At 53.0% G+C, this 17000-nt stretch overlaps 2 protein-coding genes across 2 annotated transcripts; both read right to left on the minus strand.

Moving 5' to 3' along the window:
- Window positions 1-1904: 1904 nt before the first annotated feature.
- On the minus strand, window positions 1905-3270 carry SLC39A3 (solute carrier family 39 member 3). The gene is made up of 2 exons (XM_010215242.2): window positions 3044-3270; window positions 1905-2676 (listed from the first exon to the last, which is right to left on the minus strand). Exons 1-2 carry the CDS (start codon window positions 3248-3250, stop codon window positions 1936-1938), a joined length of 948 nt encoding a protein of 315 aa, XP_010213544.2. The 5' UTR covers window positions 3251-3270; the 3' UTR covers window positions 1905-1935.
- A 4035-nt stretch (window positions 3271-7305) lies between these two features.
- Window positions 7306-16867, minus strand: SGTA (small glutamine rich tetratricopeptide repeat co-chaperone alpha). Its single transcript, XM_088526715.1, has 12 exons — window positions 16842-16867; window positions 15842-15989; window positions 14380-14483; window positions 14093-14177; window positions 13317-13416; window positions 12102-12206; window positions 11784-11922; window positions 10828-10890; window positions 10365-10402; window positions 9478-9567; window positions 9097-9220; window positions 7306-8768 (listed from the first exon to the last, which is right to left on the minus strand). The coding sequence occupies exons 2-11, from the start codon at window positions 15939-15941 to the stop codon at window positions 9106-9108; spliced, it is 939 nt and encodes a 312-aa protein (XP_088382841.1). The 5' UTR covers window positions 15942-15989; window positions 16842-16867; the 3' UTR covers window positions 7306-8768; window positions 9097-9105.
- Between the last annotated feature and the right edge of the window lie 133 nt (window positions 16868-17000).

The following is a 17000-nucleotide window of genomic DNA, read 5'->3' on the forward strand; positions in this document are numbered from 1 at the left end:
CATGTGCACGCATACACACACATGCACAGCTGTGCACACACACACACACATGCACACACACGCACACACATGCACACATGTGCACATGCATGCACACACATGAACACACATGCCCAACCGGTCGCTGCCCTGAATAACCAGCCCCGGGGCGGCGGAGCAGGATTGCTCCTTAGCAGCTTACAGGGACAGGCTTAAGGCGACTGTCCCCAGCGCAGCCCTGTCCCCTCCCCTCCCCGGGGGCTCCTTTTCCAGGGAAACCCCCTTTCCCCAGGGCGGCAGCAGGAGCGGGGCGGGCGCAGGGGCCCCGTCACCCCCGGGAGGGCAGGGGACGGGGGACACGGGCGGCCGCGGCGCCGGTGCCCAACGTGGCTGCAATTAAAATCCGCAGCGATTATTAATAGCTGCGAGCGGAGGAGCGGGGCCCCACGGGGGACGGAGCCGCCGCGCACGGTGCCTGCGGCGGCACCGCGGGGGCCCTGGCGGCTCCCGGCCGACCCCAGTCCCGCTCATCCTGCGGCTCCGGTCCCAGGCGAGCGCGGAGCCGCTCCGGAGCAGCGGCTGGACGAGCAGGACGGATGGTTTCCCGTGCAGGGAGCTGGGAGGTTTCTCCAGACGAGGCCCTTCCCGGGGGTGCGCGGTGATGCCCCCGTCCCCTGTGGCTCCCCGGCCTTTCCCCACGTGTCCCCGCCTGTGACAAAGGCCACCCGGGGCAGCGGGCAGGGCCGGGATCCAGCGCCGGGATCCAGCGCCATCCTGCACGCGCCTGGCGCCCGTTGAGCGCGGCCGGTCTCAGCAGGGCTGGCCAATTTGTGTCATCTGTGCCCAAAATAACCCTCCCTCTCCCCTCCCCACGCCAGGTTTTTCCAAGCAAGAGGAATTGCCTCCCGTGTGCTGCAATAATTAAAGTACTGATCACCAGGAAGCTGCAGATGATCCAGCTGTGCCACCGCGGGCTCCCAGCTGTTGCCTCCTGCATCTCCCCCATATTCCCTGCCCCGGGTTCATCCCGACGGCGCCTGCAGGGCGGCTCAGGGTGTCCCGCAACCACCGTCATCCCAGGATGCTTCCAAGAGCTCGGATTTGCCTGGGGAAGCCCTGCAGGGCTGAAGGCCCAATTAAAATGCATGTGCGGCGGCCTGTGCGGAGCGGGGACGCACGGAGCCGCCGTTCCCAACGCTCCCGGCACGTTCCTGCTGCAGCCTTTGATGGGAGCGTCTCACCTGGGAGGACCTGGGATCTCAGCGGGGATCCGTCGCCGCCGGGGGCTCCCGGAGGGAGAGCAAGGAAGCCGGGAAGATTAAACAGCCTCTGATCAGCCCTTCCCCACTCCCTGCCCGCGAATCCGCAGGGAAGGGATCTCCCTCCTCCTTGGAAAACCCCAAAGGACAAAGCGTCCTGCGAGGCTCTAGCCCTGCTGGAGCTGTTTTGCTCAAAACTAAGCTAACGAAAGCAGCTTAGAGCAGCTGGGCGACTCATTACCCCACCTGCTTTCGACTTTATTTCTGTGTTACTGACCCTCACCTTCTCAGAACCTGAGGCTGAAGGAAGCAGACTCGCGACCAGGGTGTGCGGGGAGGAAGGGAAGGGCTGGATGTGCGCATCCATAGGGAATACAACCTTGACAGGCTCTCAGTGTTAGACCCAGACACTTAATGTTCGTGTCCAGCGCTCTCTGCACGAGCTGCTGACCCGGAGAAGCAGCGGGCAGGGACAGTACGTTGTGACATCTACACTGCGACCCTCCTCATCTTCATCTCCCTCCACGTCCGCAGCAAATGCTGCTCCTCCTTCAGGTGGATGCTGAGACGCTGCCCGCACTGCGACGGTTCACGGGGCTTCTGGCCTTGGGTGCCGCCCCTGGGCCGCAGAGCGGGCTCGTGGCTGGCGCCGTTCGCAAGGGGACGAGGAAAGGTTTCCTTTCCATCACTTCTGCGCTCACCATTTGAAGAAGACCAGCCCGGCCAGGGCCGTGTAGCCCAGCACCAGGAAAAGGACCTTCAGGAGTCGATCGTTCTTGTCTTCCAGCTCCTTCGCAAGGATCTCAAAGAAGGTGACGAACAGGAAGGTGCCCCCTGCGATGCCCTGCAGCAGCACTGAAGCGACGTTGCTGGCCACGTTCTGGGCGCTCTCGATGCCCATCCCGATGCTGATGCCCAGGGGAATCATGAGGCTCACGGTCACGGCGACCTTGGCAGCGTCCCTCATTGCCAACGAGCTCTTGGCCATGCTGATCCCCAGCGCCACGGCCACGAGCGTCTCGTGCACAGCGACGCCCAGGAACAAGCTCACGACTTTGCCCCCTTCCTCCTGCAAGCCCAGGGCCAGGCCCTCGAAGATGGAGTGCGCGGACAGGGCGAACACGAGGCTGAAGAGCCGCAGGGGACCGGCCCGCGACAGCTCCCGCACGCTCAGGCCGTGGCCGTGGGGCTGGTGGCCCTGCTCGCCGCACAGCGCGCGCCCGCGGGAGGACGCCAGGAAGGGGCTCTCGTACTCGGAGTCGCTCCCGACATCCGAGCCGGCGTTGAAGGTCTCCAGGTCGATGAAGGAGGGTTTTTCCTTCTGGAAGGTCAGGACGAGCTGCTCAATGAAGACCGTCATGAAGAAGCCAACCATCATGATGGTCTCGGCCACGGGGTAGTCCGTGGTCACATTGCCCTGACTGAGAACGTCACTGAGCTGGAATAAAGGAAACAGAAACAGTCGCCAGTGATGGAAATCACCTTTCATCTGCCAAAGGGACACGGGGAGCTGCCAGGACGCCCTGGTATTTTCCTACAAAATCCATTTCAGGAAAAAAGCCTCCAAAGGCTGGTACCTAGGAGGGCAAACCTGGGCTCTTGCATGATGGAAATGTGAACTATTGCTATGTTTCCAGCACTCTGAGGACACTGAAGGGATTCAGGATGCTCAATACCCCCACACACATGTCTGAGCACTAAAGACATGGAACCTACGTGCTGGTGACCTGCACTCCCGCTCCGGGAGGGCAGCGAGCGCAGGGTGGCTGCCCCGGTCCCCCGTTCGGGTCCGAGGCAGCCGTTACCTTGTCTCTCACAGCGGGCAGCAAGGCGTTGAAGCAGGTGGCCAGGAAAACCCCTCCTCCGAAGGAATTGCAGAGGGCAATGACCCTCCTGGAGCGATGAGCTTTCTCGTAATCCGCCTCGATGATCTTGACGGGCAGGAGGGACCCGAGCAGCATGAGCACGCAGACGCCCAGCAGACACAGCACTTTGGCTACCAGGATCTTCATGGCGCTTCCCGGGATCGTCGCCTGCCTGGGATCCGCCGGCTCCGCTCGGGAGCCCCTCGGGCTGGTCAAACCCTCAGAGCAGCAGCAGCGGCACCAACACGGAGGGAAATCTGCTCCTGCACCCAGGAGCTGTGGACAGGGGGGAAACAAAAGAGATTTTCCTATTTAAATGCATTCTGCATGGAACTGCATCTTCCATCCCAAACTGCCTACCAATCCCAACACAAAAATCATCTTAATTCCCCCAAAGTAATAGGTGGGGGGATCCCAGACAGACTTGCTGAGAAAGGGGCAGAGAGGACAGGCAGAGAAGGGAAAATTTCACAGCAGCAAACAATAAATAACTCAAAAATCTCATAGGAATTGTAACAGTCGTGCAAAACAGCCTCAATTTTTAGAGATTTTCTCTGAAACACCAACACAGCAACATGCACAAAACACGACCCTGCAATCAGATCCTCATGGCAGAGCTCAACCCACCTAGACCCAACGTAGGGACCAAGTCCTTGGTATCAACCACGAGAAAAGAATAAGTGCTTAAGCTAGTGGCTTTCTCTTACCAAGACACAAAAGACCTCCCTTCAGCATAGGCATGTTTTCCTTTTTATGTTGCCCTTGAAACCAGACTGATTTGATTAATTCCTGTTTGTTGGTTTCCTGAGCTACCACCGCTGCTTCCCTAGGGTGGGTACAGGCGGCGCAGTCGGTTGTTTGCTCCGCACTAGCGGCCAGTGCAAGTTCTGATTGCTCTGATTTCCCCACGGGAAAGCCCTACGGACACATTCGCTGCAAGATTCTCCCCTGCCCAGAGGGTGGAACAAAGTAAGAGGCAGGTGGTACTTTCATTCATGATAAAAACACCAGATTTGGGCAATCTGCGCCAGGATAATTACCTCAATCTGAAAGGTGAAGCGCTTCCCTCCAGGTTAAGTGCAGTGATAGCGCGACTTGTTTTCCTCGGGTCATTTTTTAAAAATAACAAAACTAAAACTGCTTATGAAAACACACAAACACGAGCGTGCCCCTCCGCTGCTGCAAGGATGAGCGTTGGCACAGGCGGCACGTGAGTGTTTCACTCGAGTTTGCACCAAACCGATTTATAAAGTTATTAACATTAGTTAATAAAGTTATTAACAATTAACACAGAATTAACACGTGTATCACAATTAACACAGAATGTTTTCAGCCAGGCTGACAGTCAAACCGGTGATGGACAAGGTAAATAATTGGATACCTGGTTACTGGACCAGCAAATTGATTTTAATACATCAGTCTTGAGGTCAAAGTCTCCCTTGACGGCTCACAGCATTAACCACTATCACCATTTCTGTGCAGCAGGGTGCATAATTTGTGCATTTTTTTTTAAAAAAAAGGAAAAAGGTCAGGGACTGAATGACTGTGCACTTGGTAGGAGAATTTAAAGCCTCTTTCCAGGTTTGCAGCTGAAGCCCAAGCTAGGCAGGGGCAAGGGAGAGGGGTCACTGCTGGCCGGCCACCTGGGGCTGGGTGGCTCTGCAGTCGGTGTCTCCAGGTAGAGTTTTTCAGTAGAAAAACACCCTGTTTGGTCAATACTGAGTGACTCATTCCCTGCAGAACCCCACAGACAAGCCAGGCCTGGACAGGTCCAGACATGGATTCACTGTGTGCGGTACCAGGGCTCCAACGGGCGCCGTGGGCCGCTGCCACCACCGTCACTGACACGAGGGGTGGCAACTCCCAGCACAGGGACTCGGAAACATCGGCCGGGGGAGGGAGAAAAGCCTCCTTTTTTCCTGAATTCACACCAGGCTGGTTTCCGCTGAGGAATTCTGGTCACCTCTAGTCTTTTCTTCCACCCAGCAGTGGCCCCTGACAAAGTGCAAATCCCGGTGCCTCCATGAGCAGCCGCTCTGCCCCGGCCCCAGCAGGGAAGCGGCTCAGGGAGAAGCACAGTGGGAAGGAAGGGAAATACCTGGTGTTTCTGGCAACCTGCTCCACGAACCCGGCGTCCAGCACCTCTGACACCGGCGTTATCTGGGCAGCCGAAGAACTTCTGTAATAAAGAAATAACTCTGGATGGGTATAGTTGGCTTTATTTGCCTGCTACATCAAAATGTTGACGCGAGGAACTTAGGAAACTAGGAATGTTATGGACATCCCTAGGCCTCTGTGAAGGAAAAAAAGGGATTTCCTTAGGCGTGATGCTTTTCTTCTCAGTTTGTCTATCAAAAAACACCTTTCCAGAAGGCCGGAGCACCCGAGCGCTGCAGGGACGGTGCTAGATGCAGATTAGCAGCCGCGGGGATTCCCGCAGCTTCTCCGAGCACCCCCCGAGGCCTCCGGAAAAGGGCCAGGGAAGGGGCTGGGTGACGGCGGGCGCGAGAGACCCGTGGGGAACCGGAGCCTCGCGGAGGGGAAACCGGGAGGCCCGAGAGCGGCGGGGGGGGCGGACAAGGCCACACGCTGCGGGGGTGGCGGCCAAGGAACAGCCCCCCCGGCCCAGGCATCAGCCCCGGTGCTACCGGGGCCCTGTCACCCCCCCAAGGGACCCCCCCCCCCCCTCCGGACATACGACCCCCAAATGCCCCAGGGCGCCGCAGTTACCCCAGCAACTGCCCCCCCCCCCCTCGGGCGGCACCGTCACCCCAGCAACAGCCCCAACGACAGCCCCGCCCCCCCCCGCGTCACCCCAGCAACAGCCCCTGCCCCCTCGAGACACCCCAACAACAGCCCCCGCCCCCCCCCCCCGGCGTCACCCCAATAACGGTCCCCCCCCCCTCCCCGCCCCCCACTCACTCGCCGGCTCCCGGTCGCGGCGCGGCCAGGCCGCCCCCGCGCAGCGCCCGCCCCCGCCCGCCTCACGGCGGGCTCTCATTGGCTGCGGGCGAGGCCGCGGCTGGAAAGCTCGACACTCATTGGACGCAGCGGCCGCCCATCAGCTCCGCCCCCGCCCATGGGGCGGGACAATAGGGTGCGCCTCGCCGCCTCCTCCCCCGTTCTGTCCGACGCGGAAAAGCGCCCGCCCCGCGCGCGCGCCCCGGAGGCGCGTTCCGGGGCAGGGGCGGCCCCGCTGCGCTGTCCGGTGTGGGCGGTGCTGACGGGACCCGGCCGGGCACCGGCACCGACGCCGTGAAGGGCAACGCACTCGGGGCGACGGAGGAGGGGGGACCCGGGGCGAGGGTAGCGGCGAGGCCAGGCCTGGGGGTCCCCCGTTCCGCCGTGACCCGAGCACCGGAGCAGCCCGAGCGGCCGCAGGGAGCCCCGGGGGTCAGGTCGAGCGGCCGCAGCTCAGCAGTTTTTCAGCTTTTCTTCGTTAAAAAGGCAAAATCATTCATTTTGAATACAGCACGGCAGGTACAGCGCAACTGGCTACGCTGCTGAAGGCCCCACGCAGTGGAAATGACTCTAGAAAACATCTTTTTCGCGGTCTAGAGAGTTAAAAATTAGAAATGAAATCTAAGAATCTAGAAGGTAACTGGCTGTGCTGCAAATAGACCATCCGCTCTGCTGTGAGTCCATCTTACCCCGAGCAGCACAGCGACCCGAAACCTGCGCCACGCTTGGCCGGATGATCCTCTCCGTGGAGCCCGGCCCTGCAGCGTTGGGAATTCCGGAACATTTCCCCACACGGGGCTGTGTGCGGAGCGCCCTCAGCACACCTGAGGAAAGAGAGCTAGGGATAGCAGGGAGCAAGGAAAGCAGAGGGCAAAGAGTCCTGAAAAAGCAGAAATCTCCTTCCGCAGTTTCCTTCTTTTGGGTAATTCTTGAACGTTTTTGCTCCCACGCTGTCTCACAGACCTTGGCCGCAAGACAGGCCACCTGAAGTGTCTCTTCTTGCTGGGTTACCAAAGCCAGATGGAGAGAACTTAAACACAAGGAGAACAGGGGAGGCAGATGTAGAAAGCAAAGGCATCTCATGAAAGAGAAGCATTTTGGCAGGGAAAACGGAAAACCAGAGGCAGTAATAGGGTCAATGATGTGGGTTGTGCCCAGCAGCTGCCGTCGCACCGGGAAGGCAGAGCAGGACGGGGCCCAGCCCTGGGTTTGTGGATCTTCAGTCAGCTGGGCAAAAGGGATAACAAACCAAGTGTCCAAATATTTTATTCTTCACAAGTTACATTAACCACAGAGTACTTTATGGAGCACTTACAAATCTTTTTTTTTTTCTTGATATTAATCTTCAAATATACCTGCTCACTCACACCACAGGGCTTCCCGAAAGGGCAGTTTCCATCTCGTGTCCATCTAACTCCAAACTAGATGTTTATCTGCCTGGCAATAAGATCTCAAACATGCCTTTCCCAACCCAATCTGAATGACTACTTTATAAAACTGACATGAATAAAAAGCTCTCTGGCTTCAACACTAGTGAATTCTAGGGGAACTCGCTAGAGCTTCCCAGTCACCCAGGGAACAACACGGGTAATTTCAGAGGGCCTGGAAGGCTGCAAGTAACTCGAGAGCTACAAGAGCTTCTTTCCTCATCCCACACTACACACTGAGGCCTAATCATTCCTTGTCAGTCCCCCACATTGAGCCAGCAGCCACTCAATACCTTATCCACCCCAAGCAGCGTTTTTGCTCCGTCTGCTCTCTCCAGCTGTCAGACCCTCTGTAAAACAGGGATCCTCCAACCCATCATTAGCACAGTCAGCCAGGTTGATTACTCACATGCATAAAAGACAAATTAAAAAGCAAAAGAAAACCTTTTTAAACATCAAAAACATCATATCTTTCTTACTGTCCACCTCTGACTAGTTCACAGATTGGATCATTCCAACAACATAGCCATGATTACTAAACACTAGACAAGTTTTGTCAGTCCTGGGGAAGAACCCCAAGAAGTGTATCTGCACGCACTCACTCTAAAGGAGCAGTCACAAATGAGCATGTTCTATCTGATCGGTCCCAGCTCCCTCCCCTAATACATTTACAAGAACCTCTGCGACGATCACCAAGCTCCTGGGGATTAACAGCATTGGCAACGTTGCTACAGATCCAAATGAGAAACGTGGTGGCTCTAACCAAGAGAAACCCTGTTCCAGGAGGCAGGAAGATCCAGGGATCCCTGGACGCTGCCCTCGCACAACTGTGGCAAGAAGATTGAAATGGGGTGGGATGGGGCAGGAACTTAACACTTCTTTGAAGTGGCACGTGGGCAGTAAAAGTGAAGACATCCCCGTAGTGAAGAGTACATTATTCCTGAAAAATGGGTAAAAAAATTCCCATGTAGCAAATAACATAGAAATGTAACAATACAGTTAATTTTCTGAGTTTCTTTAGAAAGACTGTTGATGCTGGTTCATGTTCAGCTTGCTGGATCTTCCCAGAAGAAAAAAAATGAATGGAAAGGCCGAGGGGGAGGAGCAGGGACGAAGACCAGGGAAAGAAAGCGTGAATTTCTTGTTGACATGCAGGTCATATAAAGTGTTTCGTTTATCCATTTTTTTCCCCTCTCTTGGACACTTCCAACTCAAGAAATGGCAACACGCACATGGCTTCCAGTTTTTAAAGCAAATAACAGTTTCCACGGACTGTGCTGCAGAGACAGGAAGACAAGACATTTGCAAATTCAGTATTTAGGAAAATGAAGTGTCCTCCCAACCTGTTTGAATGCCTGGTAAGGAAATCCATTCGCCAGGTACTCAGGGGGTGCATGGATGCGAGGGTGGTGGTTATTCATCTCTTTTTGGGGCTGAGCCATGTGTCTCTGAGGTACAGAACTAGCAGCACTGAGGCAGAGCACCCGAGGCAGGCAGGGGAAGGCAGGCACATGGAATTGCTAAATTAAGGCATGAGTCACATATTGCAGCTACACACAGAAAGCCGCTGGCCACAGCACAACGGTGCTCCTGCTAGGGCCTCACCTGGACTGCTCATTCCTGCTGATCTTCGTTACTGGCACTTGGAGTCCGACTCCTAATCTGACTTCGTAGCTGCTCTATTAATTCAGGGTTCTGCTGCTGCATCTGCTGAGCGAACTGTTGGCCCCTGCAGGAAAACAAGCAACAGTTGTGTTAATGTTCTCTCACACACAGACACACACGCTCTCTAACGTGGCCTGAATGCTACAGGATTCTTTAGGGCTGATGCTCAAAAAATTCTACTTTAACAAACAGTTCAGCCACATTATTGAAAATGGCAGGATTTTACTCAACCTTTAAGTCTTCCTCAGTTGTTACGTTAAGATTTGGTCAGAAAAACTGAAATCTCTTTACAGTTGAAGGCAACAAGAACTCTCTACTCACGCTTGTATGAGGCTGGCGAGATCGTTTGTGGAAGGGCTGGTGCCTGTTGCTCCCATGGGATTATGGCCACCAGAAATCATCCCAGACATGCTGTGGGAATAAGTGATTGCTCAGAGCAGGAAATACACAGAGATTCTTGTTTGTTTTATGTGGGGAGGGGAGCATTAGCATAATGGGAGCCCCTTCCCACACGGCCTGTGAAGTTATCTTAGTGAGGGATTCCTCTGCAACAACAGCTTCTTTTTCATGGATGTCAGCAGATTCTAATTGCATCATTAAACTGAACGGTATGTAGAAATATTTGTAACAGTGGCAGTTATTGCACTTCCAGAGATTCCCCCTTTTGTGCACGAGATCTACTGACAGGACAGTCTAAACACCGATTCACTCGTGATGAACAGCACAGCCCTGCAAAGCCCTTTCCTCCAAGTTCTCAGCTTGCAACTAAGGCAGAACCTCAAATGGTAACAGCAATGGAAGGAGCAGGCAGAAGCAAATGGAGATGATGGCAGACATTTAGCCCTTTAACCAAGTTGTCTCAAAATACAAACAAATCAAAGTATGAGCTCCAGGAAGCCTCCAATTCAATGTATTCTACCTGTGCTCTGATAGAACGGCCAGGAGAGGCACAAGGCCAAAAGGGTTTCACATCTCTGCCTTGTTTAGAACGGGGATACACCCAAATGCCCTACCTCCCTTCTGTAGGCAATTCCAAGACTATCCTTCAATGCAGACTGCAGTACACACGAGCTCGAAAGACTGGGTTGCTTTAAAGGCTGCCCTCTGCATTTCTGGGCCCGGCACCCTCCCCTCTCCCACCAACACAGAGATTCAGCCCTACCACAAAAGCCAAACACAGAGGAAATACGAGATGGGATCAAACTTACAGCTGTTGTACTTGTGGATTGTTCATTAGGTTAGATGCCTATTTAAAAAGGGAAAAAAATGACACCCTATTTAGTCAGAAATGCCTGGGTAGATATGCAGATGTTGTGCCATTCAACCACGAACAAAGTGAAGGCAGAAAGACTTGGAAGCAGATCAATAGGACAAAAATAGCTAAGAGAAGCACAGTACAACACACAAGACAAGGCTGGTAATGCAGAACAGGCCCCCTTTCATGTCCAGCATATTACTAGGAAAAGCCTGTGAATAATTCACTGACCCTTTGACTTTAATGAGATAGAAGCACAGTTTCCTCACAGCAACAGTGAAATCAAGAAATGAAATGAAAACAAAGCTGCTAGGAAAATAGAGGAATTTTCCAAGGCACATATCAATACACTTCATCCTCAACAGACAAATGCACAGACCAGATGCAGCCTGGCTGTGATCTGCATCCCAATTTACCATACTCATGAAGCCAGGGTTGTTCAGCAAACCAGCTAAATCGAATCCTCCTGGGCCTCCGGTCTGTAAGTATAAAGACACCACACGCAGCTGATGAAATGCTCTCACTTTCTGATGCAACAAATAGCATGTTACAGTTAACATTATTTTAATCCTTCACTTCGATTTCTATCAGGATCTGGTCTTTAAATCAAGACAAAGTTCAAGGTTCTGTTCATATCCATCCAGTATGGGCTCAGCCCCCATTTTCACAGGCAAAAAGGTTCCCTAAAAGAATCAAAGGTGCCACACCAGAGATGGCAGCGATTGTGCTGCACCATTTGCTGCACGTGCTGCACCAGCTGAGCCGTGTTAGCCGGGCACAACTCCAGCCCACCACAAATGCCAAATTAAACACATACTCTGGGCCACCTTTGTGGTTGGAAAGGTCTTTAAGAGGACTGAGTCACCTTCAAAACACTAACTTGGCATGTGCCTGAGTGCAGCATGTCAGCAGTGCACAGTCACTGGCTTTGTGGCTTAAAAACTCCGTATTCTTTGCTCAAAAGAAAGTGACTTTTTAAAATCTGTCAAATACCCTTTGGATATTGCTACCAGATCATGGTCACTAGTAAAAACAGCTGCATTTTAGGAGTGACTTTAGTTAGGATGGGTGCTTAAGGCAACAAAACACTTTCAAAACACTCCTCATCAGTCTCATTTTGCAGCTCTTTCAAGTGAGCCCAAGGTGACTGTGCCCAAGCAGTGCAGAGACGCTGCACGCTCAGGATTTATTGGGAGTGTTCATGACACCATTCCAATAAATCCAACTATCCCCCCTCTCTCGGCACGCTACATTGCTACTCTAAATACGACCCAAGTCAGCAAGCCTGTCAGAGCCTTTAACACAGCAGCATAGTGAGGAAATCTCCTTCTGCTCTTACCCACATAAAATAAACATTGGTTTCAGAACTTACTGGACTGGGGGTCTCTTTCATTTTCTGTTCAGCTATTTTGAGGTTTGACTTGTACGTTTCGTTGTCTGGATCCAGCTCCAGGGCTTTTTTATAGTAGACAACAGCTTCTGTGTGTTTATTTAAACTGGAGAGAGCTAAGCTATTAAAGTGGAAATAAAATAAGAAGTTAGATAAGCACTTGCAGTCTTCCTCCATCCCATCAGTTGAAATACTAGGTATTTTTGCATGGCATTCCAGGACAAAACACCATGTAGTATCACTACCACAAGGCATTTTGAGATCAAAATCCTGGCAAGAAAAAGCTGCTCTCTTACTTACCCCATTCTGCCATAGGCTTTGCTGTAGTTTGGATCAATGCCTATAGCTCTTTCACAGTCTCTGACTGCTCCAGCATAATTTCCTAATTTACTGTATGCAGCAGCTCTGGAGGGAATGGAGAAAGATGAGCATTAAAATCATTGCCATGAATATGCTATACAAGGTCACCTCTGTTTCCTCTCCTATTGTACAAGGCAAAGTCAAGTGTTAACTTGACATAAATCCAGTATTTAGGTGAGCAGGTTGCTATGCAAATATCCAGCTCTGCATTCTGCATCAAGGATATCATGTATCAAAGGATTTTACTTCTCCACGTCCCCCCTGGGCTCCAGGGAGGGCACACAAGTGTTACATCAGCTCTGCAATTCCCTTGGTTTCTTATTCATAATGACTGTTTTGGCCATTCCCCTACACACCCTACATAAGGGAGAAAACTGTGTGTTTGAGACCGTAACATGCTCATTCAATCCTCAGTTTTGCCTCTCTTACTGCACCATGACTCCTGCCCAGCTCCTCTGACTAGATTTCATGCAGCTCAAGTAAGGCTCAGCTACAGGGTCAGCTGGAAGCCTTCTTCACAATCCCTCACCCCAAGAAATAACTCACTATGTCACTAAAATGTGTGCAGACAAGTTATTCCCAAAGCCAGCTGTACATATGCACTCATGATAAGTAGATAATTAAAACAAAGCCTGATTCAAATTCTGTTTTAGTCAACAATCATCTTTCCACCAACTTTTACACTCTTTTGCTTAGAACGCCACAGAAAAATAGATAATTTACTTGCACTTTGCCTACACATCAACATACATAATTCTCAATAAAAAGCCTTCAGTCTGCCTCATTTTGCCCTGTTGTTTTTTGGTTTTGCCTCTTCAGATCTGGGCTCTTTATCTCACTTAGAGTTGTTCATAAGAAAGTAGGCAGCATTACTTGGCATCCTCACATCCCCTGAAATGCCTAAGAAATGTTTGTTCCCACACCCACGTCCTATCTGGGGAAGTCACGGCACAGAGCTGGCAGGACACACAGGAAAGTGTCACCGTGAGCTTGGCAAGGGACAGAGCAAGCAACAGAACAAGCACTCTGAGGAATTCTTAAAAAAAAAAAAGAAAAAAAAAGAAAGAAAAAAAATTAAAAAAGGTATTTCACCATGCAGGAGTCTTAAGATCCAAGAAGAAAGAAAAGAATGATGGAGAAAGACATACTAAGTACCTGTTGCAAAAATACACTGCATTGGATGGATTTAATTCAATTGCTTTTCCATAGAAAGATACAGCAGCTTCAAAGTTTTCTGCCTTCATTTGTTCATTTCCTAAGGAAACGGAACAAAGACTCAGTGACAAGTTATACTGGGGACAAAGAAAAGCAACGGGCCTGGATCTTTGCTGTACTTCAGAAAACAGAACAAAAGACAAACCAAAGGCTTCCACTTTTTGCTAGTCCATCAAGATGCTTACAGCTGTGAGGCTCATTCAAGAAGGATGGAGCGGTCTGTGTCTCAGCAGCTCCAGGTTACCTGCAGCCCTGTTAGAAGGGACCATGCAAGCTCTTCAGCACCCTCAGCTGCCCTCCCGTTGAGGCTGCACCTAAGATCTCCCCACAGCAACGTTTTGATCTGCAAGTCTGCTGTGTGTTGGCTCAAAAAAGCTCTCTCTGTTGTACGTCAATGTTAATCTCATTCTCTCGCCTGGCAGAGAAAAGCCAACGCACACAGGGGAGAGCTGAGCAGCAAACATGCTCTGTTCTATACAAGGTCCTTTTTTTAGGATGCCAAAGGAAACGCTGGCCCTGCTGTCTATCCAGGCTCTGTGGCAGTTACATTATGCCAACCTACACACCCTTCTTGAGCACAAGCAGAGAAACAAGCGGAAACGGAGGGGCTGATCCCCTTTGGTTTATTCTTGTTCCATGCATTCCCCAGGTGAATTAAGCTTTCCTCCCCATAATCATTTAAATCTCTTCTATACATCAGCTCTAGAGGAGGTTACCTTCAGTCTTGAGTCTTTCAGCTTCAGCTATGTCATCTTCTGAGGGGGTGACGGGCTCTGAATTTGCTCGGATGTGTTCAGGCTCCTTACAAGGAAAGGGAGAATGCTGTGCTCTGATAAGGGCTCCCACAGAGAACAGCGCACCGCTTCCCTTCCCAAGCACTGGCTTCTCAAGCCCCAAACAGTTCACCCCCTCCACGGGGGCAGCACCACCACGGAAACCAAGCCAAACTGATCCTTTTGGCTATTTGACCTGGAAGGCAACACCTTTTAAGGCACTCACTCACCTTTCCTGCAGCAGCTTCAAAGATTTCAGGAAGGGTCTGAGACACAGCTAGATCTCGGTCTTCCATGGAGACCCCAAAAGCTGTCTCCAGACACTGGATGGCAACTGAAACAAGAGTCAAGTAATTATCTTTCTAAATACATCTAAATACTTAGCCCTCTCCTCCTCCACAACACTCATACCAGCAAAATACCCAAATAACCAAGAACACATCCCCCTCGCACACTTGATATCTGTGGCATATTCTCAATTCTCTCTTCTGCATGTTTTGAGTGTGTGGGTCTGCAGGTTGTCACTAGCACAGCTAAACGAGGGTAAGAACTTATAAGGACCGCAGCTTGTTTTAGCTCTCTTGTTAAGATGCTCTCCCAGCATCTGCCTCAAGATCAGGGACAGAAGGTGCAGCAGGGCTGAAAACTGAGTGTGGGTCTCCTGCTCCTGAGCTGTAGCACCTCTTTACATCAAGTTGAACACCAGAAAGCAAGTGAAGTCTCCTGATTAGAGAGGCTCAGTGACTTCACAGCCCCTCTGGTTCCTGCTGTAGAGGAGTGCTGGTCAGCATCCAGCTGAAGCAGCACACTAAATCTGTTGCCAAAAATTCAGAGCTGTGCAAACACGGGCTCTGGAACAAGGCAGTCACGACTCCCACCCCCATGGATGATTGCAGGGCAGCTGTTGGGGGCTGGACGTTAATAGAACTGGCAGCAAGCAAGAACCGGGGCTTTGATAGCATCCCTGCAGCTGTGGATAGCACACAGTGATGAGATCTGCATTTTAAACAAGCAGAGTGGAAGCGAGTGACTTGGCAAGCCCACTTGCAAGGTGGCTGCTCTGTTAAGGGCCAGGACAAGGACAAGCCGAGCAGGGCTCTGGCCACAGCCACCCGCCACTGCCTGCGCTCCTTTCCGTCTGTGCTCCGTCCGTGCGACAAATGCACAGGTCAAAGACTAAGGTATAAGCTCCTTACGTAGATCTTTTAAGATCAGCGTGCTCTCATTTCTAGTAAAGCCCTCTGAAAAGGCCTAGATAAGCACCCCAGTGAGCGCTGTGGAAAAGTATTTTGATAGCAGAACAGAAAGGCACTCTGCAAGTATAAAACGCTTCCATGTACCTCTTAACGTCACCTCATTCAAGATAAAATCTGGTAAATCTCAGACACAGGATCAAGGTTTTGATCCTGGTTTTTGATCCCAAGGTAGATCCCTTCCTCAAGATAATCTACTCTTGAAACAGATAACAAGGAGCCAGATAAATAACAAGGCTCCCAACTGTCTGGATATCTTCCTATGGGACAAGATTTATTTCATTCTTGTGCAAGCTTTGATGCTAACCACAATCCAGCCACGAAGAGGCAGATGACAGTGGCTGAGTGTCTCCACTGCCACAAGTGTCAGGCTGACAGACCTAGAAGCACAGCAGGGACTGTATGTAACCACAACAGGGGCCTGTACGTAACCACTTACCTTCCAAGCTCTCCTGAGCATCTGGAGAAAGACCCCCATTTTGTAGCTGGTCGTGCAGAAACTGGATGATGGAGAAGGCAAGGCGCTTCTGGTCTGCCATGCCAGAAGCTGCGATCAGCCTATTCTGACTTCTCGTAATTAAAAATGTCTGCAGAGAAAGAAGTGACATGGTTGGAGGTACTCTTTAAGTACAAAAGGAAAGAATGAGTGAATGTTGTGGGACTGGCCCAAAGTCTTGGCTCCAGGAGAGACTCGTCCATGCAAAGTGTGCCCGGCCTCAGCTCACCCGCTTCCAAGGCGGCCACACGGCAGTGCCCTGCTGGGTGCCATGGGGACAAGGGGACAGAGCATCCTGAAGCAACCAGGACAGAACAAAACAGGCATGGAGGAGCTCAGCACTACCACAACCCCAGCCTTTCACTCCCAAAGCACCGTGTGGTTCCGAAACAGAGGCAACGGCAGAGGGAACCTGTGGCTGCGCGTGGAGCCGGGCTCGGGCCGTGCATCCCGCACAGCCCGGCCTGCTCGGGACACGCAGCTCCCGCGGAGCGGGGCGGAACACGAGGGCCCCGGAGCGCGGCCCGAAGCGGGGGACGCTGGAGAGGCCCGTGCGGGTCCCGCGAGGGGCAGGGGGGCGTTTCAGCTGCTGCCGAGCCCGGCACCCTCCCTCTCCGGGACCAGAGCGGCCACGAGCACCGTTTAACCGGGAATTCCGTCTCCGAAGCGCGGAAAACGAACCGAGGGAAACTACCCGCCTCCCAAGGCCCCAGTAGCTCCCTCGGGGCCAAGGCAGCACCGCCTCGAGCGAGGCCGGCGGAACCGCGACCCCGAACGGCACCGGCCTGCGGCGGGGAGGGATGGAGGCGCCCGGCCAACCCCGGGGCCGCAGCCCCCGCCGAGGGGCCGCGAGGACCCGCCGGAGCCCGGCGCTCCGCCCCGCGCCGCGGCCTCCCCGGGGCCCGCCCCGCGCCGCGGCCTCCCCGGGGCCCGCCCCGCTCACCGGCCGCCCCGACACTCGCCTCAGCCGGGGCGGACGCCGCACCGCGCCTGCGCGCCCCGCCCGCCGCGCATGCGCGCGCGCGCCCCCGGCCCCGGGGGGAGGCCGCGCGGCGCATGCGCGGCCCGCCCCGCGCCGCCGCCGGAGGGGGCGGAGGAGCCT

The sequence above is a fragment of the Tinamus guttatus genome, unplaced genomic scaffold (assembly GCF_059628265.1).
Source record: "Tinamus guttatus ecotype Peru unplaced genomic scaffold, ASM5962826v1 Tinamus_guttatus_pri_ptg000254l, whole genome shotgun sequence".
Taxonomy (NCBI): domain Eukaryota; kingdom Metazoa; phylum Chordata; class Aves; order Tinamiformes; family Tinamidae; genus Tinamus; species Tinamus guttatus.